The sequence below is a fragment of the Rattus norvegicus genome, chromosome 4, assembly GCF_021556685.1.
Source record: "Rattus norvegicus strain SHRSP/BbbUtx chromosome 4, alternate assembly SHRSP_T2T, whole genome shotgun sequence".
In the NCBI taxonomy this organism is placed as follows: Eukaryota; Metazoa; Chordata; class Mammalia; order Rodentia; family Muridae; genus Rattus; species Rattus norvegicus.
Window position 1 is genome coordinate 8,429,565 of NC_141537.1, and position 23,681 is coordinate 8,453,245.

General features: G+C 46.8%; 1 protein-coding gene across 6 annotated transcripts in view; it reads right to left on the reverse strand.

Moving 5' to 3' along the window:
- The window catches only part of Dpp6 (dipeptidyl peptidase like 6), a 906,096-nt gene that overhangs the window by 108,952 nt on the left and 773,463 nt on the right, over positions 1–23,681 (reverse strand). For all 6 annotated transcript variants that reach the window (XM_087656307.1, XM_087656309.1, XM_087656310.1 and 3 more), the window contains 1 exon segment: positions 20,939–21,059. In XM_087656307.1, coding sequence (XP_087512433.1) covers positions 20,939–21,059 — 121 coding nt within the window.

Here is a 23,681-nt window from a genome sequence, read left to right on the forward strand (position 1 = left end):
ATATGAGGTGTTCTCCCCACGGGACACACATGATATGAGGTGTTCTCCCCACGGGACACACATGATGTCATACAGTTACTAATTACATTCATTAGGAGAGCTACAATATCATCATATACACATAGAGTTTTTAACCTGTAAATAATTAAAAAAAAAAGCACAAAATAAACCATGACTATATGGAGACAAACACGCTAGCTGATCCAGTGAGCACTGGCATTGGGTCTGGGTTATACAAGCTTGGCATCATACATGAAGTATGCATGCCAATTTGGGGAAAACTTCTTAAATAGGGAAATAATAGGGTTCCCCCAGAGCAGCATCAAAAGGTTGCAGTTCTAACCCTCCCCGAGTGTGACCTCACTTGGAAACAGGGTCAATGCACAGTGGTCGTTAGACGTAAACTTGGTTGAGACTTTGCCAGAGGCAGTGGACCCTAATCCAATACGGCTGGTGTCCTGAGGAGTGGAGAGGTGGCAGGCATAGGAAGAACACACAGAGACAGCAGATGTTGGTGTATTGTGCCTGAAGCCTGAGTTAACGTTATTGATCAAAACCAGAGCATTCCATCTGCACAAGGCTCTGAGCCATGTGGTAGAGATGGTTTAGAAGTTAATTACGAACTTCGAATTATTGCGAGCTGGCAATATCAAATGATACAGAAGTGATAGGATTAGACCACAGTGGACTCGGGAGGAAAACACGGATGCAAATGAAATCAGGAAGGCAGCGTGGAGGAACCTGGAAATTCACGCCTCCCCCCATTCTAGACAGAGAATCAATGAATCTTAGTTACATGGGGGTGGGGGAACCTTAGTTACAGGTTAGGTATGGAAAATTCTGAGTCCAGACCCTGCACAAGGGACGGCAAGTGACAGTCATTGCCTCTCTTTTCTGCTGGCTGGAGTGAAGGCAAAGTGTAACACTGTGATTTGGCCCTCAGATGCCCATCAGATGGGAAACGTCCGGGGATCGGTCTTCCCATTGGAGAGAAGCCTCCAGCAGGTGTTCTTCAGAACTGGACAGCTGCTGTGATTCCCAAATGTAAGACAAGGCTGCCTGCCAGCACCACATCAAGTTCCACAAGGGATCTGACCCAGGTAGCGTGTGCTCTCTGGCCAGCTCTGTGACAAGGGTTCTCGCCACTAAGTGACACAGAAAGTCAATTGCACAGCCCTGGTGGACAGCTGTTTGGGGACAGTGGCCAGTTCAGATGGGAGGGACTAAGACTAGGACCCAAACTCTATGGACTGTGACGTGGGACTTGGGGGTCCTCTTGGTGGCTGGGTTCAGGGGTCCCTGACCTACAGACCCATGGTTCAGGCTCAGCTGGAGAGAAGTCTGGGTTGTTTAGAGTAGCACAGATGGAAAGGAAAACGGGAAATCTTGGGAACTTTGCTAGAAAACAGTCTTAACTAGTGTCCCATAGGGACCCTTAATATGTCCCACAGGTGGGCTGTTGAGGCTCCATGGGTCTCATTTTCTGAGGCAAGGTAAAGTGGGGCTGGGAGGTTAAGGTTTGTCTCTGTTTCACTAAGAACAGAGGAAATACATTTGCTCCTAAACCTGCTTGCCCATGAACACTCTGAGTCAGTGGGCTGGGGGCAGGGAAGATAGACCCACACACTGACTGCCTGGGCTGCCCTGTTTGTTAGTGCTTTCTTTAGCTCTTCATTCTTTATTTGTTTTTAGTGGGTAGAATCTCCTGAAGCTATAGCCCTTAGGCCTTCTTTAGATGGGCCTCTCACTCAACAAATAACAGAGTCTCGTGCATATATTACTTCCTCGTTGACTCATATAGCTTCCATATACTACTTCCTCGTTGACTCATATCGCTTCCACTCATTCATTCCTTCATTCATGTGGCGTTCATCCACTCACTTAATAACACCCTAACACAGCAGACTGAGAACGCACACTATGAAGAGACATGGCGAACAATGTGAGAGTCAGGCAGGAGGTAGAGGCAGGAGGATCAGGAGCTCAAGTGCATACTGGGAGACATAGTGAGTTGATGACCAGAGATATTATCTTGAAGTCCTACAGTCAGGGTATAAGAACAGTGTTTGCCTACTGATTCTGGCTGCTCCCTGAGAAACAAGAGTGTTGGTTTTAGTTCAAGGTCATATGTGACATGGAGTTCCCCAACTGGAGCTTAGAAGCAGGAAGCTGGGGGCCTGCTTGAATCTGGAACTGAAGGAAACTCAGGGCAGGAAGGGAGGAGAGGCAAGGCAGCTTTTGACCTCTGGTGGCAGTTGTTGGCCGAAGGCCATCTTGTCACCACTCTGTGCTGGGTGAGAGGGACACATTGCTTCATGAGGAGGTTGTGTGCCTGCTTGAGTCATGCAGCAAAAAGCAGCATCGTGCTTCTTTCTCATCCTCACCGCCACAGTGTGCTGAGAGTGGATGTGAAGGAGCCATCAGAGCACGAGAGGAGGAGATAATCAAGTAATAATCAAACGCGAAGAGAGGAGCTATGAGAGGAATGGATGTGCCACGTGGGCCTGTGGCTCTGCTGGAGAGGGAGCAGTGCGCCCTGACCATAAAATCAGAAAAAGGAAACTGTCAAAAGCTCCTGCTACTGAGGGTGAGATGGGCAAGATTCTCACTGATTTCACCAGGGCCACAGCTGACTTCCATAGCTCATCCTTTAAGAATATTATTTATTACATTACTTAAATATATTTGAATGCATATTCTGCATGAATTTGTGTGTGGGGGGGCATGTAATAGTGAGTGAACGGAAGCCAGAGGGCAACTCTAAGAGTCGGTCCTCTCCTTTCATTACGTGAGTCCCAGGGATTGAACTCAGATCATTGGGCTTGGTAGAAGGTGCCTTCACCTGTCAAGCCGTTTGGTTCTATCCCTGCTTGTTTTTATGCCACGGATTCAGGTGGATCTCTGCAACAGCACAATCCAAGCAAGCCACTGCACCTCAGTGCTTACCACAGTACAGTCCAACAGCAGCTGCAGCAGCTCCTTAGCAGGGTGCAGTGCAACCAGGGAGGCAGGACTGACCCAAGGTAGAGACTCTTCCTAAGGGCAGGCTACTTCCGTCCAACATCCCAGCCTCCAAACCTTCGCACATTTTGCCCTTCCCCTAATCTCAGGTAGAAATCCAATTCTGGACATTTTTGTTTTTCTTTCTTATCGAGATTTATAGGTTAAACACATGATGTGTGTGTGTGTGCGTGCGTGCGTGCATGCGTGCGTGCGTGTGTGTGTGTGTGTGTGTGTGTGCGTGCATGTGTGTGTAGCTCTTTAACTGAATTCCCATAAGACACAGCCGCACTGAGCTCCTGGTAAATGTTGCTGGGCCTACCTGCTAGGATTAGACGCTCCGCCAAGAGCAGCCAAGGCAGTAAGCACTGTCAGTCTCCACACTTCAACACTCTGAAGGAACAAAGTCTCAGTGGTTCATGGGGCCTCGGGCTGGGAAGTTCTGAGCCCAGTGCCACTCCCTAACCTTGACCTTCTCTATCTTCTTTCCACACTTGTGCCCACTTGTGCCTTCAGAGCCCAGGCCTGTTTGGCGTGGGAATGTTAGAATCTTAACTCTCCTACTGAAGAGCTCCCTTTGACCCAGGCCGGGTAGCCAGGCAGCCTGGAGATAATGGATATCTGTGCCCAGGATGAACCAAGGCTTGCCCAAATTGTTCCTGAAGTATGTCTGGTTTTCAAGCAGAACATTCTACATAGCACTCTTAGCTCCGGTGCAGATGTCGCAATCTACCCAGTGATTGGTTTAGTGTCTCACGTAAAATGGATTATCAACTGTATAATGAGTTTTCATTTTCCTACAATTATAATTTTCTTCTTGATGTCTTTCCAGTGCTGATCACTTTCGTAGTATGCACCCAAAAGTTAAAAGAGACAGTTTCTCAGGTGAGAATGCTAATTCCCAGGGGTTCAGCTACCAGCCATGGCTTGTGTTTACGAAGGGTTTCTTACAAAGGGCATGGCTTAATTTCCATGGTCTTATGAAAGACATGTCTGATGCAAAACACAATTATTGCCTTTAATTATAGGTAAAATATTTCTTTACATTGGCTCAGCTCTAAACACAATGCCTGTCTCATGTCCCTTTTCTCAAAGCTCAGGGATCTTTGAAAAAGAGTTGGTGGACAGATTGTAAGAGCCAAAGCAGTGGACCACTTCAAGGATATGGTGATTTTTGGGCAACACAGCAGTTACACATATGATCTCAAAATGGCTCTAGCATTCACAAGACCTGTGCACCCTCAAGCCAGAAAAGTTCTCAGAATAGAGAGGATCAGTGGGGATGATGTCCTGTCCCTAGCTGAGGAGTCATTGGTATGTGACAGCTGCTTGGGAGAGTCAGTGTTCTTCAATGGTGTGATCCCTGGTAGGCTGACCACACTTCAGGGCAGGCCTACACCTGAAAGTAGTTGGCCAACTCAGAATGGACTCAGTGGGCCCGAAGTGTGTGAGGGGAATGGCTGGATCTGGGTAGAGTTGGGGGAGGGTGAAGTGAATGTGGTAAAAATTCTCAAAGAATTAACAAAACATTATTAAAAAGAGGATAAGATTTGATTTCTCGAAGAACTGTAAAAAGGTTCATTTAATACACATTTTCTAAGAAAACCCTAATTTAGCAGCATTTGCCCCAATCAGATCGAGATGTTCTGTATAATTATTTCTTAATATCATTGAAAACACAGAATGCACCAGACAGGAAATTAGGTCTCAAGGTTTATTAAAGAAAAGGTTAATTAGCTATAAATTATGAATGGCTTTTGGTTAGTAGTTCCTCTTCCCTGCATGATTGGCTCATCTTGATTCTGGTTCCAGTGGCAAAAGAACAAGAGTGAACTCTTAGTCTCAGGCTGGTGTGAGGATTCTCAATGAATGGGAGCCCACCCTTGTCTGAGGATTCTCAATGAATGGGAACCCACCCTTGTCTGTTCTAGTAAGTAGCAGTAGAATGGGTGTCATCCACAGACATGGGATGTCCTCAAGTTGTCTGAATGGAATCCCACAAAACAAAGCACACCCAGGGCTCAGCATGGTCCTCCCTAATGGTCCGGTGCTTATCCTCTGTCCTCCTATGCTTCCCAAGGTCACACTGAGGACAGTGTGCTACACACAAGAGGGCCGCGTTCTGGTTCCAAATGGGCACATTAGAATTATTCTGCTCAAAACCAAGGCTGTGTCCCTAGGCTGGATAACCTACTCTCAAGTCCAAGCTCTCTTAATGTTGGGGTCACAAAACAGGAGGTGACAAGGTCCTTGTCAACTCTAGTATTCCTTTGACAAGGACAGCAATGGCTGTCTCTACCATTTGATAACAGCAACTGAATGGGCCCAATGTGAGGATAATGCTGGGGGTGGTGATAAACCAATGACCTCTGTAGGCATGAGGTGACAGTGTTCGGGGTCACAGGAACACTTTCATTTACTGTAGTAAATACTGTGTTCTCAAACTGCATAGCCCCATACAGTACCATTTACCACCATCTGGCACTCCAGACTGAGTTCTACACAAGCTATTTAGAACGCAGGGAAGGTATGACTTGTGGTTTGGACAGGACTGCAAGTGGGGATGTGAGTGCTTTTGCTGACAGGGCAAACCCAGCCATTTGTAGTGGCCATGCTCTGTTGGACACTTCCAGCTCCTTTGCTTACTGTCCCCTGTGTCAGGGTGATATCCTTAACACCTGCAGCCTCAGGTACAGGGCAAACCCAGCCATACAGGGAGTAGGATGCTCTGTGAGGGACTCCAATGGGGTTTAAACTGACATGCACTGTCTGGGGCGGACACCCATTTCTGAGTGCTACATCTTCTCCAGCACAGCGCGGGGCACAATCTCAACAGCATCTCACTCTCAGAACCTTCTAGTTTTCTGGAACCAGCCTTCATCACCCGAGTTTTGGACAGGCTGTAACTGAGAAGCCCCTGTTACAAACACGGTCTTCAAGGTGCTTTGCAAACAGCAAGTGCTCAATAACTGCCTTCAAAATAGAGGCGTGGGTGGTGCAGTGGGTTTGTGTTCGGCTGGAGGTCTGGGGAGGCTCTATGGTGTTGTGCTGAAATGCACTGCCAGCTGCTTCCTTCAGAGGGTGAGGAATGCACCCGGATAGAAAGCTGACACAGCTCCGAATGCTGGCACGCAACACCTGGGAGGCAGAGGTAGGTGGATCTCTGAGTTCTAGGGCTGCCTGGTTTACATAGTGAGTTCAAGAACAGTCAGAGATACACAGAGGAATCTTGTCTCGAAAAACAGAATAAAACAAACAAACAAAAAAAAAGAAAAAGAAAGAAAGAAAAAGTAATAAAGAAAGCAGAAGAAGCTGTCCTGCTCCTGTCCAGAGGTTCCCAGATGAACCTTGCGAAATCTGGGTCCAAGAAAAATTGCCAACTACACAAATAACATGCCTGATATATCTGTGCTTGGAAATAAATGGCCTCATTCTAAATATGGAAAATCTTATTTATTCCTGCTTGCATCTGCTGCCTTCTCCCGCCACTAAACACATTATCCAAGGTGCTGGGAATGGAATTTAATGGGGGGTTAAAAGAGAAATCAGAGAACATCAAGCCAGAAGGCGAATGCAGCTTTTGCCTCGAAAGGCTTGAAACCTCTCATGCTAATCAGCACCGTGTTATTTGCATATTACACAGGGCTAGCAAGACTCGTTATCATCAGAGATCGGCAAACGCTCATAAATCAACTCGTGTGTTCTGCACATGACCAAGGCAGCCACCAGGTGGCAGCATCTTAACCTTTCATTCCTTCACTGCGGTTGACTTGCTTTTCTGACAGAATTTTCACCTTCCAGGACAGCCATACTGTGCAGCAAGTCCATGGATACTTATATGGACGCCTTAATTCTCTCTTAAGGCACTGGCAGGCACGGGGAGTGGTGACAGACACTCTTCTTTATGACCGGGGACATTTTAGTGAGGAATTTTCTGGAGCAGCTTTTATAGGGCTGCAATCCATGGCTTTACCTATATCCTCTTGAATGTTTGAGACAGGGCCTCATGTAGCTCAGGATAGCCTCCAAATTACTGTGTACCAGAAAGTGACAATGACCTGGTCCTCTTGTCTCCACCTCCTAAGTGTTGGGATTGGAGTATCATACCTAGTGTTATGTGTTATTCTGTGAAGGATCAACCAGGGCTTCATGGTTGGCGAACACAACCAAGAAGAGAGTATATATGAAAATCTCTGGAGAGGAGAGAGTAAACTCACATCCCGAGTACCCTGAAGTCAAGTCAGCAAGGCACAAGAGAAGTCACAGAATTGTAGTCCTCAGTAGGACCTGGTTTCCAGCTGGGCTGCTGTGTGCTGCTCTGAGGTGCTGCAGGATGCTGTGTGCTGCCCCTGCCGACTGCTCTCTTACCCCATTCATCTCTGCCTTATTTTCTCCAAATGTGCAGAGCTCTTTGTATAGCATGAAGGAGAAGCCCAGGCTGGCTGGTGAATGACGGCTCTGACATGCTGAGTTCAGTGCTTGAACAGAGAATGAATTTTTAGGGCTGCTCTGTGCTCCAAAGCCCAAAGGGCCTTTAAACCCCCACTTCCCTCTCCAGAGTCTCCCTAAAGTCATAATAAAAGCAGATATGGGAAGATTCTGGCAGTCATGCCCCTATAATACCTCGATAGAAGGAAAAACGGAGCAATTAAAGTTTTTGGCAGACAACAAAACAAAGAGAATGAAAGCACACAAACATAAGCTCACATCCAAATATGAATATAAAGGGAAACAATAATCACTATTCCTTAATATCTCTCAATATCAATGGCCTCAACTCCCCAATAAAAAGACATAGATTAACAAACTGGATACGCAATGAGGACCCTGCATTCTGCTGCCTACAGGAAACACACCTCAGAGACAAAGACAGACACTACCTCAGAGTGAAAGGCTGGAAAACAACTTTCCAAGCAAATGGTCAGAAGAAGCAAGCTGGAGTAGCCATTCTAATATCAAATAAAATCAATTTCCAACTAAAAGTCATCAAAAAAGATACGAGTTTATGAAATTCGTAGGCAAATGGTTGGAACTGGAAAATATCATCCTGAGTGAGCTAACCCAATCACAGAAAGACATACATGGTATGCACTCATTGATAAGTGGCTATTAGCCCAAATGCTTGAATTACCCTAGATCCCTAGAACAAACGAAACTCAAGACGGATGATCAAAATGTGAATGCTTCACTCCTTCTTTAAATGAGGAAAAAGAATACCCTTGGCAGGGAAGGGAGAGGCAAAGATTAAAACAGAGACTGAAGGAACACCCATTCAGAGCCTGCCCCACATGTGGCCCATACATATACAGCCACCCAATTAGACAAGATGGATGAAGCAAAGAAGTGCAGACCGACAGGAGCCGGATGTAGATCTCTCCTGAGAGACACAGCCAGAATACAGCAAATACAGAGGCGAATGCCAGCAGCAAACCACTGAACTGAGAATAGGTCCCCTATTGAAGGAATCAGAGAAAGAACTGGAAGAGCTTGAAGGGGCTCGAGACCCCAAAAGTACAACAATGCCAAGCAATCAGAGCTTCCAGGGACTAAGCCACTACCTAAAGACTATACATGGACTGACCCTGGACTCTGACCCCATAGGTAGCAATGAATATCCTAGTAAGAGCACCAGTGGAAGGGGAAGCCCTGGGTCCTGCTAAGACTGAACCCCCAGTGAACTAGTCTATGGGGGGAGGGCGGCAATGGGGGGAGGGTTGGGAGGGGAACACCCATAAGGAAGGGGAGGGGGGAGGGGGATGTTTGCCCGGAAACCGGGAAAGGGAATAACACTCGAAATGTATATAAGAAATACTCAAGTTAATAAAAAAAATAATAATAATAAAAAAAAGTTTTTGGCAGACTACTTCTTGGATTAGAGGATTGCTAGCTGCCTGGTTTTCTAATTTTTACTCTACAATCTAGAGTCAGAATATATCATTTTCTCCACAATGTTTATGTACCACACAGCTAGTGTGTGGCAAAGTGCCACCTTGCTACATAAACTTTATAGCCTATAGGTGCAGCTGTTAGAGAACCACTGTTTCCCACGGTAGGGATGCCAGCCAGCAGCTGGGGCTCTGGAGATGGCCACTACATGGACTACGTCTGAGTGGTAACAGAAGTTGTACGTGTGGTTTGTCTCTGCTTCCTTGTAGCTAAGTGTCCACTGTTACTGGGGGAGGCTCCTTGATGTCTCCTCTTCCTCTTTCCTCCTTCCTCTTCACCATGGAGCTGAATCCCAGTGGTTAATCCGAGGTCCTGGTAGAACTTGAAATGCAATTCTGGATGTGTGAGGGATGTGAACCTCCAGTAACTCCAGGGATGCATCCTGGTACCTGAATTTCTCCACTCTCTTACTGGGCTGAGGCAAAGGAAGCCTGCAGAGGGAGGGCATACACTGCGGGACAGGGTGTCCCTTTTAATAGATGCCCCATGCTCAGGAGAAGGGGTTATAGTGTGGTTCTGAGTAGACCAATGGAGACAGACTCCTAGTGAGTGAAGGCAAGGTGCTTAGAGCCCCATTCAGGGCGGCACAGACCTCTGTGAGCAACACCTCCTGGAAGTGTCCTCTAGTAAAATGTTTAAAATTCCAATACCTTACAGGCTTGGCACCCACAGAGCCATCTGCTTTCCTTTTGATAAATTGACTGCCAGAAGCATTTATTCTGCAGAAAGGGAGGATTGGTCCTTCCTGAAGGAGAAGTGAACAGGTGACACTGTAGGATCCAGGGAGGCAGAATTCTGCACCTGGCAGCTGCTCAGCACCTCTTAGGAGAGCTGTGTACCCTGTGCTGGCCCAGGCCTATCAGGTAAGAGGACACTTCTGCCTCCAGAGTTTCTCAGTAGAACTAGAGACAGCTGAACACTTCATCCTAAAACCAAATGGAGGAGCACAGACCTCCATTATTGCAGTGTGTGTGCCTGGCACTATTAGACAAGGAAAAAGTTAGAACTGGGACTAACAGTCTCCTATATAATCTACTACACTGAAACTTCTAGAATGAGAAAAAGAAATAAAAGTCTAAAGGAGAAAAGAAACAGTGGGCAAAATAATTAACATTGGTTATGAGCTCTAGGTATCATCAGGTGTATCTACTGTAGATTTTAGGTTTCATCATGCTACCCCATGGTGCAGATGTATCTGTCTTATTCCTGCAACCAATGCATAATTTAAAAGCCTTAAACTATAAACACTGAACACACGTCATTCACCCAGCGCTCTCAAAGCTGAGTAATTAGTTGTCAGCAAGATTCCTCAAGCCTTAAGGGGACTTCGTCCTGTGTGCCCTTGCATCTCTTTTCGCTCACAAACTCAGACAGACTATCTATTTATCCCGAGTTAAAATGACTGGTAATCTCTCTAAAACTCTCAAAGCCTGTGCTGGCATGCGTCACATGAAGATGTGGCCCTGGTTTCCAGAGTCAGAGGTCTACAGTCACTCCATTTCTGTTCTGCACACGGCTGTCAGGGCGGGACACTGGCTGGGTTACACCCACTGCTATAGTTGCCAAGGAAGAAGTTTGCACAATCTGAGCCAGGGCTTTACCCCTCCTCACTGAAGAGCTGGAGCCTTGGCTCTGGCTTGCCCTCAGGCTGCTATCTCTGAAGCATGATACAGAGACTGATTTTGTAACAGAGAGCTATAAACTCTCTTTCCCTGGGGATGACTTTCTGTGACTGGTCTGGGTGGCCCTAGGCAATGAGTCATCACTAACATCAGGGCTCTATACCACAGGTGAACGACGAAGGCAATGCTGCCCTCTTACCATGCCCCCCCACCCCATATTTCCTACCGTCAGAGCAGTGGCCCAGCCAGGCAGTCCCTGGGTTCCTTCAGACACTAAACTCTGAGTCTAGCTGTCTATAATTGCCCCACTGTTTCTGAGATTCAGTGACATCTCTCTAAGAAACTTCATCCGTTGGTAGGGTCACTCAATTTGATGCCAAGGCTGTGGTGAATTCTTCAGGGATGCGATCATTTGATCTTTCTACCCCCCAAACTGGTTCATGTTTTGAACTCTTGGCTTTAAGACTGCAGAACTCTTAGTAGGGTCAGCATGGAGATGGTCAATTAATAGGGACGGGCCTTTGAAGACTATGCCCACACACTGGTTCCGATAGCTCCCTCTGTCTCCTGGTGACGCACAGCATGAAGGTATGCTGCTGCATGCTATGGTGGAGCTGCCCCGCCATGCCTTTCTCACGATGAGGCCTTTCGATCCCTCTGAACCGTGAGCCAAATAAACGTTGCTTCCCCTGAGTGGCTTCTGTCAGGTGTTATGGTCGCAGCAAGTGACACAGATACTAGGATACTAGGGAGGCAGGGTTGCTGTTGTGACTGAATATCACTGTGTGGTTCTTCAGCCTGAGGAGTTTGGGAAAGCACTGAGACGCAGTCTAGAGAAGGCCTGGCACCGGAAGCAGAGCAGGAAACTGATCACACAGAGCATTCAGAGGTATCTGACAGAAACACAGACAGGCAGACTGCTGGAGAAGCTGCAGATGGGAACAGACAGTCCTTTGGACCTGAGTGACAGGCTATTTGTACTGCATGGTGGCAAAGAATCTGGCTGAACCTGCCTGTGTCCCGAAAGCTTGAATGGGTCTGAGTTTAAAAGTCATTAAGGTTTTAACCTTGCAGAGGAAACTTCAAGGTAGCATAACATGAGGCATGGTTATTACTGCTGTCTTAGGCCAGATATACAGTGATAATCCAACAAAACATGGAGGAGGAGGATTTGAGAATGAGCCAGGGAGACAGTGCAGACAAAGCAAGTATCAAGCACAGATAAACTTGTTTGTGCTGGTTGTTTTTATGTCAACTTCATACAAGCTAGAATCATCAGACAAGCAGGAACCTCAGTTGAGAAAATGGCTCCATATGACTGGGCTGTAGGCAATCCTGTGGGGGAATCTACTCAATTAGTGATTGATGGGGGAGGGGCCAGCCCATAGTGAGTGGCTCCATCCCTGGCTGGTGGGCCTGGGTAAGAAAGCAGGCTGAGCAAGTCACAGAGCAAGCCAGCACTCCTCCATGGCCTCTCAAGGTTCTGCCTCCAGGTTCCTGTCCTGTGTGAGTTCCTAACCTCATTGCTTTTGAAGATAAACAAATGTGAGACTTGCCTTTGGTCAAGGTTTTTTTTTTTTTATCACAGCAGTCTCTCTAAGACACTGCTGCAAAGATCACTAAAGAACACACCACTTGTGCTGGGATCATAAGAAAGGGTCTTGAGGACAAGTCCACACTCAATGACAGCATAAATGACACTCATTTGGAAAAAGCATGCTCCCCAGGTTCGGTCAATCAGGACGATAACTCTGTGCAGCTCACAGTGGTTGTGAGTATCGGTAGAGACTTTGGACTTTTCAACAATCCTGGGACTGTTAAGACTTGGAGCTCTTGAAGTTGAATTGGCTGCATTTTGCATTATGAGGTGGCCATGAACTTACAGGGGCCCAGAAGGAATCTCAGGGTTGGACTGTGAAATGTCTCCTACATGTTCTTATTTGGAATGGTCTGTGCGTACTAGGAAGGCTGTGCATCTTTGAGAGGTGGGGCCTCGCTGTTGGAAGACCTGCCTTAGGTTCCAGTTTGCTTTGCGGCTTCCTGGCCTACAGTGATATGAACAGACACTGCCTCATGCTTCTGCCACCATAGATGAAGCCACTCAGCCATGTTTCCCCTCAGGTGATGGCCTGAAAGTTCTCTGAGGAGCCATCTCATGCCCATAAACAATCTTTCCTCTCTTTAGCTACTTCTAGCGAGCATTTTGTTCACAAACACACAAAGGTACCAATGAAGAATGGCTTTCCAAGTGTATCTGTTCCTTTTTCTGAGCGACTGCTCCATGATCCTCTGGCACCCTGGGGGGAGGGAGCATATGGCACACCCAGACAATGAGTTCTGAGCAGAAGTGTCCTGCCATATCCAGTCTGTGTCCCCACAGAACATCCCTTTGTCCACTGTGAGTGTGCAATACCTGTGAAGGGTGGAACAAGCCTGCGACCAGGATTGACCTTAGGGATTAGTGCCATTCTGGTCTAGAGGGCTTGGGTGAGGAAGGGTGATGAACCGTGTATGTGTGTGTGTGTGTGTGTGTGTGTGTGTGTGTGTGTGTGTGTGTGTGTGTCTGTGTCTGTGAGTGCATGGTGTATGCATGTAGGTATGTTCATATGTGGTAGGTACCCATACTGCATGTATGTGTCCACTGGGGCATGTGTGTATGTGGAGACTTGAGGTTAACATTGTTGTCTTTCCTGACTGTTCTCTAGTGACCTGCACCCATCTGATGCAGCTCGCCTGGCCAGCTAGCTTGCTTATAGGAATCTCCCCCCACCCCCCATCTCTGCCTCCCAATCACTGGGATCACAGAGAGTCTCCATGCTTGGCTGGCATTTATGTGGGTCCTCTGAGCCATCCCCCAACTAACTCTCTAGGGTTGGTTTTGTTTTTTACTGGGTGAGAAACATGATGATTTAATGATGTGGGAGAATTACATGGAAGCAGATTTCATTGTCCATAAAAAAAGATTTTTTTTGGCAGGCAGCCATGTCATTTGTTTCCTTGGGGTCTATGGTTGCCTGTTCACTGTCATAACAGAACCAGTGTTGACAAGTCGTCACCTGCCAAAGTCAAGTGATTTATTATTTGTCCCTTTACAGAAACAGCTGGCTCTCCCAGGACAGATGTTCTATGCTCCACTTTGGCTCCCTCACACTGATATTCTTTGACTAAACAGTCAATAGCCGTGAGACAGTCTTTAAGAAAACGTGGATGAGACGGGAGCGTGGTGTCATCTGCACAGAAGTGAACAGTGTTCTTGTGATCTCAGGAGAGTGGTGTGTAAGAAAGTGAGCTGTGTCACTCAGTACACAGGACAGATGCACACTTCAACCTCGGAGTTGTGGAAGTGACAGGATGGAAAGGCAAGAACAGAGGTGATGAGGGGGAGGGGCTGGTAGGACTCAGGACCAGGGAGGAGGCATCACACAGGACAGGCGAACAGAGATGAGGACCCTGGTTGTCTTGGCTCTGGATGTAGCTGCCACATTCTATGCTGTGTTCTGATTTTGACTCCCTGCCTTAGTTCATTGCTTGGTTGATTGATGCAAAGCCTAGACACAAATCTGGCTGGCCCTGGCTCAGAGAAAGCAGAGTATCAGCAAGACACCATCTCACCGTATTCCTTGTCAATGGAGAATGAGTCTCTCTTCTCTTGCTCTGTGCCTCCACAAGATACAGTCTCCTCACTGTCAGAATTGAGACCAGTGATATTGCATGGTCCTCGGGACTAGAGCTGGCCAGTGAAAACAGTCTCTTGTTACATTACCTCCTGGGTGCATTAGGCTTTCTGTCCCAGTCATGGGGCTAGTCCATTTCTCTTTTGCTCTGCTATGCAGCACTTGAAAGGGCAGAAAGCTCGGTGAGGGCTGACTGAGTTTAGATGCATCCGTTGTTAATTTCTGTACAGAATGTCCTCTAGACATTGCAGGTGGAGGCAATATGGCTTTCAAAATATTGAATTTCTACAACTGATCTACAAGGAACTTTGGTGCTGTCAGTGACTAGGAAGCAGTCTAGCTGTGTAGATCTAAATCTAACTTCAACCTCTCTGTAGCTACTCTAGGCGGGGGAGAGGATCACTTTGACTCACCCCCACCCCTTTACTCTGCTTCCCAGGGAATGGCAGAGGACACAACAGAACACACACTGTCCCAACATTTCTTCCATCTGGTCACTGCTGACCAGGAACCACCCAATGGAGTCATCTTCAGGCCACATTCGGGCACTGGTACCTGTTACAGCTACTCAAGATCTATAGCACAGGTTCCTTCCACACTCACCTGGCCAACACTGCCCTTCCAAACAGTGCATCTTGGCTGGTCCCATGTTCCAAGCACTTTGCTGCCCTAGACTAGTAAGGTCACACACACACCAAACCAGACTGACTGTCTGTCTGTCTGTCTGTCTGTCTGTCTGTCTGTCTGTCTGTCTACCAACTAAGTAAATGTCCTCCAAGCTACTTTCTCAGGTCCTAGCTGCTTCAGCCTCTTATGGCTCCAGGCTGGGTTCTGTAAATAGTTTTCCAAGCTCATGGTCCTTTGGTCCTTCCTCTGTCCTGTTAGATGAATTGGGATTAGAATTCCTCATCCTATATACAAGGGGAGAGAGGTCATTCTCAGGAGACCTTCAGCCATCTGATGGCCAGCTGTATGAGGGCATGTCCTCGAGGACCCGTGCTAGGTTTGGGCTCTCTACACAGCTGATTAGCAGAAAAGGAACGGGTAGTTCATCACTTCGTAGGAACATTTAGGGACTTAAATTCTTATTACAAAACTGCCAGCGACAATGCTGTGTTGGTCCTCGATAGCTCATGTACTTGATAAGGATGAAAATGAGCTGACGGCACTTTATAAATAAAGGGTAGCAACCAGCTCTGTAACCATAGTAACAAAGAACCTTTGTAAAAATTTGGATAATTACAACTCTCTGCTCAAATGCTCTCATGTTGGGGATTTTGAATTACTAAGCCCCGCACAGATTCTTCATGGAATGTTCTTCCACGGTTGTCAGAATATTTTAGTAACACCTTAAATTTAGTTTATGGATAACCAAGTTCAGTAAAACTTAAAACTGCCAATACTATCAGGTTGCCTTTGTCTTTCTATTAAACCATGAGCCCACATAGCTACGAGCCATTTCCTCAGTGGACAAGAGATGCAGACTTTGTTGGTTAAGACCGTCTCTGGTCCCTACAAGCCCTGGGAAGTGACCCAGCTGACGACAGGAGGCAATAGCCAGGCTCAGGAGCAGGAGGTAGTTTTTCTCAAGGGGTGGAGATTCCCAGCAGCCCCCATGCTGCTTCCTACCTCTTCCCTCCCTCTGTCTCCAACATTCTGAAGCATTCAATATGTCTGAGGCTCTTTTTGGGAAACAAAAATCAATGTGATGTCTTGCTGCCAATAAGTGTGCAGACTGCAGTCCGCATCTTACTCTGCCTTAGCTGCTTCTGAGAAGTAACCCTTCCAGGCAAGCAGGGCCCTCGGCAGAGGTTCTGAGTATTATCTCTTGCATCTACCTCCAGCCCCCTCTGAAGGAAGAGCCTGGGAATAAAAGTTAAGTCACCGATTAGGCCAAGGCAATCTTCTAAGTTTGTTCTTCTGTTATTAAAAAAGGACACAATATCCCTCAGGGCTCCCAGGTTCCCAGTTTCAGAAGTCTGAGCATCTGCATGTAGAACATTTCAGGGAGTGAGGCTAAGCAGATTAAGCTGCCCCATCACCATGAGATTGATTTAAAATATTTGGAGCTCTGTTAACTTATCTACAAGATTTCTTGTAAATGCCTTGAAGAAAATAAAGAACCTTTCAACAGATTTGCCAAGGCAAAGCTTAACTCAAATGGCAAAGCAATGAATTTTTAATTTTTTTTGGAGTTACTGAGAAAGATGTTTCAAACCTCCTGGCCTTAAATGTTATTAAGGGGATTAGTTACAGAGTGAGCTGAGGCTCCCGTAGCAAGACCCAAGGCCTTTTTAGGGCCTCAAGGAGCTCAGCTTGCACTTGCCTCCAATGGAGTCCAGAACAGACAGTTTGTATACTGTGACAGAATGTCCACCTGGGAAATCCTGCCTGAATGCTCCAGTCTCTCTATCATTAAAAAATATATTGCCCTAGTTAACTTCAATTGCTAATTTGACACAACTGAGAGTCATTTGAGAGGGAAACTTCAACTGAAGACTTGCCTAGATCAGACTTGGCTGTGGGCATGTCTGTAGGAGATGTAACAAGGCCCAGTCCATTGTGGGAGGCACCATTCCCTAGGTAGGGGGTCCTGGAGCATATAAGAAAACTATCACAAGGCAGTAAGGAAGACAGCAAGCAGTATTCCTCCACGGACTCTGCTTCAGGTTTTTGCTTGAGTTCTTGCCCTGACTTTCCTCAACAATGGGCTCTGACCTATAAGCAATAAACCTTTCCCTTCGGTAAGTTGCTTTGGGTGAGGGTGATTTATTACAATAACAGAATGATACTAGAATAGATAACATGTTGTTTCCTTTGCAATAAAAATACAAGTGACTAATTAAAATAACAAAAACGAATACAGCCACTGTTAGTATAACAGGATCTTTTAAAAATTTATAAGACCCTCAAGTCCCTGCCAGTTGCTATGTTGTGCTAAATCTGTTCTGATCACAGCCATACTGCCCTCCGTAGCCCCCATATGTTATTTGATCATGCTGAGTTCTTGGAAGTGAAAGATCTTTACAGGGTTAAGCTGGACCTTCTGTCTGGGTCCCCATGACCCCACAGCCTTGCCACTAACTACTCAGTCTGCCACCCCAGCAAGATAGATAGCAGGCTTGATCCATATTTTGAAGTCATCATATATAGGTAAGGGTAGGCGTGTGTGCCCCTTTAACATCTGAAAATCTGTACTGAGAATCTGCACAGGCAAGTAACCAGAGAAATTTTTAAAATATCTCATGATGTTTTAAGTAAGTTTATGATTTGGGGCTGCTTTCCTGGTGATCTCCATGGGCTGGACATGCCTGGTGAAGCTACTCACAGGACAAGGCCCCATTGTGATTGTATCTCAAACTTTTTAGTTTTCTCCTGGGGCAGTGAGCACAGGACTTCAGAATCCTCCCTCTTGACAATTGTATATGGTATGTGACATGGTCTCTCCTATAGACCATCATGGGCATTCAGTGCAGTGCATTCAGATTAATCCGCATGGAGCTGGGAGAGCTTGGGTTGCTGTTTCCAGGGCCATTTCTGTACAGTGCGAGCTTGGATATTGGCCAGTCCAGCATCTGTTCCCTTGGGCAGGACCCAGAGAACAAAGTCTCAGAGTTGAATCTTCTGGGTCTCAGATGCAACCTGGGAACTGGGTTCTTAAGAGTGATCTGAGCTCTGTGTAGCACTGGGACCCTCAGGAGAGTGGCTGGAGGCCTTGCCTTCATGTGGAAGTTCCAGCTTGTCCATCAGACAGAAACAAGAATGCCGGGATCTCCAGCAGAGAGTGCTTTGGGGAGGTGGTAGGCAGAAAGGGAATCAGAGAACTCTAGGATGACAGACATGTGCCATGTCGTGATTGGGGAACATGACACATCTGGCTGTGCTTACAGTCTCCTGAAGGTCAAGATTTCAGTAAGCTGTCTGGGGAAGTCCTCTCACTTCTCCATACTATAGTCTCTCATAAGGCAGAAGTCTAGGTGTGAGAAATGATAGCTCTATGAGGAAACCATAGAGGTACCACTATGAGGTACCACTCAATAAAGCCAGAACATCCCTGATCCTCCCCAACCCAATTTGGGAGAAGTCACCCAATGTGCATGTGGTCTCAGGCTGAGAGGTGAGACACATTTAAACTCTCATTTGAGTCTAGGGATGGGGTTGTGAGTAGACTCTGTCTGCATCTACAATTCTAAAGAAGCAGCTGACCCTGGAGTTGAGTGACCACTTGTCCCATCAATGTCCCTGGACCCATCTGTGGCACAGTGCTGAGAGCTTCCAGAGGTTATGTGTGACCTCACACTCCCAAGGGATGGCATCAGGAGGTACAGAAGTTCCCAGGTGGAACCTTCACAGGTGTGATTAGTACCATGAGAAATGTAGGCATATTCTAGGGTAAGGGGAACACTTACTCACTGGTGGTGGGAGTGCAAATGTTAGGGACACTGTGAAAATCAGCGTAGAGTTTCCTAAAGAAGTTGGAACTAGATGTGCCACATGGTCCAGTTCTGCTCTTGGGCACATACTCAAAGGACTCTATGTCCTACTACATGCTCATCCATGTTCATCAATGCTCTATTCTCAGTAGCCCGAAAATGGAAACTACATAGCTATCCATCAGCTGATGATTGGATAATAAAAATGTGGTATATTTACACAATGGACTATTTCCTGGCTATCAAAAGAAAAGAAATTATGAAATCTGAAGGCAAATGGATGTTGCTGGAAACAATCATTTGAACCCAGAAAGACAAACATTGCTTATTTTTTTCTTATATGGAGCCATGGCTAGACAGGTAAACTGACTCCTAATGATTTACAGCTATGCTCGTAGATTAAGGCACTTCTCATCCTCTCACCAGAGAAACTTCTGCTTGCAGTGGGTGACAACACAGACTCATAACTGGCTGAAGTGCAGAGAATTCAAGACTGTAGAGTTTGACCTCTAAAGAAAATATGTGTATCTCCCAACCCACAGCTCAGGGATCATCAAGGAAGAGAGAACGGTAAGAAGCTAAGATCCAGAGCAGTGGATGCCCACAAGGAGACACAGCAGTGAAGCTGAACCCATGAGCGCACGGTGGTTGTAATGGTGCGCACAAGATCTTGTAAATGGAAGGCAAATCAAACCCTGGTGTGGAAGAGGAAGTGGGGGTGAAATCCTAGTTCCAGCCAAGAAGCTAGTGACAACAGACAGCTGCTGGGGGAGGGAGAGAAAGTTTTCCTTAAGGGTGTAGTTCCAAGCAGGCCCAGTACACTCCAGTGGAAGGCTACATCCAAGAATATTTGAGAAGCTCAAATTGGCCTTGATGGTTGAACAAAAATCCCATAGAATTGGTTGAGAAGGGAAAAGAAGGAGTATCTAGAAGACTTGGAAGAGGTGGGTGAATGTGACCGAAACTCACTGCATGAACTTCTCAAAGAACTATAAAATGCCTTTAATAAACTCTGTTTCGAAAAAGGGTGACAAAGAAGAAAGGAGACCTTGTTCTTGGCCTTCGAGGATGTATCAAAATGAGCCAGTGAGTAGGGTGTTGGGCAGTGGCCTGCCAGATACAGACTGTCCTGTGTGCCTGACTTGAACTCCCAAAAACCTTAACCATAGATTTTAACATCCAAATATCCACTTTTGTGACCTTTGGTTATAAAAGCCCCAGGGGCCTGGGCTCTTTAGAAGGATTTAATCTACTTTCCCAATTTTGCTCTGATGGCAAAAATTGTCAACAGGATTTAGAATCACTGAAGAGAGAAGTTTCAACCACATTTATGAGAGGTCATCTAAGCAGGTTAATTAATGGGGTAAGACCCATCCTAGATGTGGGTGACATCATTCCCTAGGATGAGGTTCTGAACTGCATAAAAAGGAGAAAGCAAGCTGAGAGGTGGTGTCCTTCACCTTCTGCCTTGTGCCTGTGGATGCAGTGTGACTGGATACTTCAGGCTCTTGTCACCAAGTGTACCCTATTATGGTGGACAGGACCCTCAAGCTGTGAGCCAACATCAGTTATTGTTTCACCAAGGCAACTAAAACATCTGTCCTCTCCCAGACGCAGACAAGTTTCCTAACTCTTAGAGTGGGTAGAGGGACACACACACATTTGTACTGGGAACATTCCAACAATTTCCCTTGGAAGAAACTCTTCTTTCATAGAAGCATTAGTGGGTTCAATGAAGCCTCTTACAATGCTGCCTGTGAGTCCTTCCTCACCTGTGAGTCCCCTATACTTGACCACCTGTGAAAGTCCACATCTGTCACCTGTGAGTGTCCCCTACCTAGTCACCTGTCAGTGTCCCCTACCTAGCCACCTGTGAGTGTCCCCTACCTAGCCACCTGTGAGTGTCTCCTACCTAGCCACTTGTGAGTGTCCCCTACCTAGCCACCTGTGAGTGTCCCCTACCTAGCCACCTGTGAGTGTCTCCTACCTAGCCACCTGTGAGTGTCCCCTACCTAGTCACCTGTGAGTGTCCCCTACCTAGCCACCTGTGAGTGTCCCCTACCTAGTCACCTGTGAATTCCCACACTTGCCATCCATGAGTGCTTACTTGGTGTTTCCTGGATCTCTACCACTCTCAAGAAATCTAAGTTTAATTTTTAGCTTGAGCCAAAGAGAAAAGAAGGAGAATTTAGAAACTGAACCCAGCCACTGCAGCCACTGCCCAGCAGGCACACACTCTGCTTCTTCACCCTGCAGGTCTTACCTTCATACAGCCAGTCGCTGAGGCCATTGTAGATCACACCCTCCTTCCCCGTAGAGACCACTCGAATCGCCTGCTTTCCAACATGGGCACAGTAGTAGATGTTGTTCTCAAAGATAAATATCTAATTCGGAAAGAAGAGACGATAGAATTAAGCAAGGAGTGGGTTTAGGTGTTCTCAAATGTGAAATTGCCAGACTTCCATTCTCCTGCTGTGTGTATTTGATTGAATACAGGTGGTCATGAGACCACTGGTGGTTGATTCCCCTGCAACACAATCTGTATTTAGGGATTGATCAGACACTCAAACTCTGCAGTGTTCACCAAGTGTCACCATTGTTTGTCAATGTAATGTCTAGATTGTTATGATTGGACAGTTTCTGGGTGAACTGAGTACTGGAACAATGGTACTCAGGACTGGATTGCTATTTCAGCAGTACAGGTTTTCCTGGTGGTTTAATTTTAGGCCAAGGGGCTGAAGGCCTCCCTTCCTATCTCAGTCGTTGCAGAGGGTGGGGGGTGGTTGGGTAGGGGGGTTGTGCCTGCCCAAGCCTGCCATGAGGCTGGATGGTAGGAGGAGGGCCCCATTGTGTGACCATAGTACTCATTCACTTTGTTTTTAGGTGTTCATATCCTGACATGGGCTATCCCAGGGTGGACGCGTGGGGAATCTGGGTAGTCACGGCCAACATAGGCCAGGCTTCCTCACAAAAGGGGTGGGAAGCGGTTGTACTGGCTACTTAACAGTCCACAGTTCACAGCATCACCAAGCTGTGTGATCATACCACAGTACTGTCTACCCACAGAGCGTTCCCGCCATCCCACTGACACCCTGCCCCATGAAGCACACCCACTCATGCTTCTCCACAGCTCTTGGCCACCGGAACTGTGCTTCACCTGTCTGTAAGCATTTATTCATAGACGCTCAGATACCAGGCAGTGCCTGTCCTTCTACGGCTGGTCACCCATCACAATGTCCTCAAGGGTCATTTAAGTTATAGCATGGGCCAAAATGCCTAAAATGAGGTTTCTGAGACCTGGGATCATAACGGGCTGAGAAGCTGGAGGGCAGGAGGAAAGCACAGAGATAGACCAGATGTGGAGCTGGCAAGGCAGGTGAAGAATGGGGATAAGATTCTTGTGAGATGAGGATTAATGAAGAACGGACAGGAAGCCAGTCTCTGTGAATCTGTAGGGAGGAGACTGGCAGCTACGGAGTGCTGCTAACTAATGCCTGGGTAGGGGCAGCACAGTCAGATGCAGGCCTGCTGAGGGTGGGTCTAGCATCTGTGTGGTCCAAGGAGAGGAGCAGGAGGCAGATGGGGAGGGCAATAGTTATCACAGCCATGACCAGATGGAGCAGACATGACCACAGAAGGAGCGGAGAGAGCAGTGAGTCAGCAAACATAGCTTACTATGAGTGAGCTGAGGTCTGGGCTGATGGTAAGGACAGGGTTCTCTTCACATTTCCATGGGCTTCTGGGGGATGGCAACACACTAGTAGAGTCGTATTGTGATACAAAAGAGAGTTTGTCCTTGGGTGCGCCACTAGTTTTCTAGGGAGGGGACTGAGTTGGTCCATGGGATGGTTCTCAGAATTCAACACATAACAGATGACACTGGGAGCTTTAAAAATTTCAGAACATGAATCCAGCTAGAGTCTCTGGAAGCATTTTGAAGTACATCCCGGTGACCTTCATGTACAAACTTAAGATCCAGTAGCCCAGGGACTAGCCCGTCTCCTGAGCTGTCACACCAAGGGAGCCTATTCGCAGAGCCCCGGTCAATTCTGCCCATCTTTCTAGCACCTGGGTCTATAGTACTTCACAGTAATGTAGACCACACCAGCCAGAGAAACAGGAAGGGAGCAGATAGAGCAGGAAGTAAAGCCAGGTTTTGTTGTTGTTGTTTAAACAAATTCTAGCAAAATTATTGTGAGAAGGTATTTGGTTTATAATAGAAAAGCAAAACCACTGACTGTTCAGTGCTTCCTGTGTTTATAGTAGATAAGCTCTTGCCTGAGTTCTGACCCCACCTTCCTTTTACTTCTTATTTCCAGGGTTTCGCTACACTCTCCAGGTTGGCCTTGAACCTGGAATCCTCCTGTCTCAGCTTACCAAGCGGCTGGAATGACAGGCCTTCCCATCTAGGCCCATGAATATTGAAATTTAGCACGGTGTTTCTGGAAGCATCTTCAGCTATTGGTTTTCAGCACAAACTTCCCGCTCCCTCACATGTTCACTTGAACCTGAAATGAGCTGGAAAACTTCCAGAAGCAAGGACACGTCCTAATTTAATTTAAGCACCTGTTCTTACAAATTCGCCTAAGATGAACCCCTGAATTTAAGCTCCTTTTATGCACCCAGCTGGCAATGGCTTTTTGAATCAAGTCAGGCTGTAGCCAATTAGTATTTTGCATAAATAAAATGTGCAGCAACAGGAATTAAGGCCCTTTCTGCCTTGGCTTTCAGGAGCAAGCTGCAGGGAGGGGTGCTGGGCTAGAACATTCTTCACATCTGTTGCATTCCAGTGATGATGTTAGGTAGGGAAGGTAAGACATTGCCTGTGCTGCCTGTGGGTCTGTGCTGGGCACAGGGACAGTGAAGTGCCGGGGAGTAGCTCCTGGCCCATCAATGCTGGCACACATGGCTGTCTCTTTATTCTTTACCCATTAGGCACACAGTAGGCAGAGGGCTCAGCTCTAATGTTTTCAGGTAGATATAGGAGGGGTTGTTCCAAGAGCTTC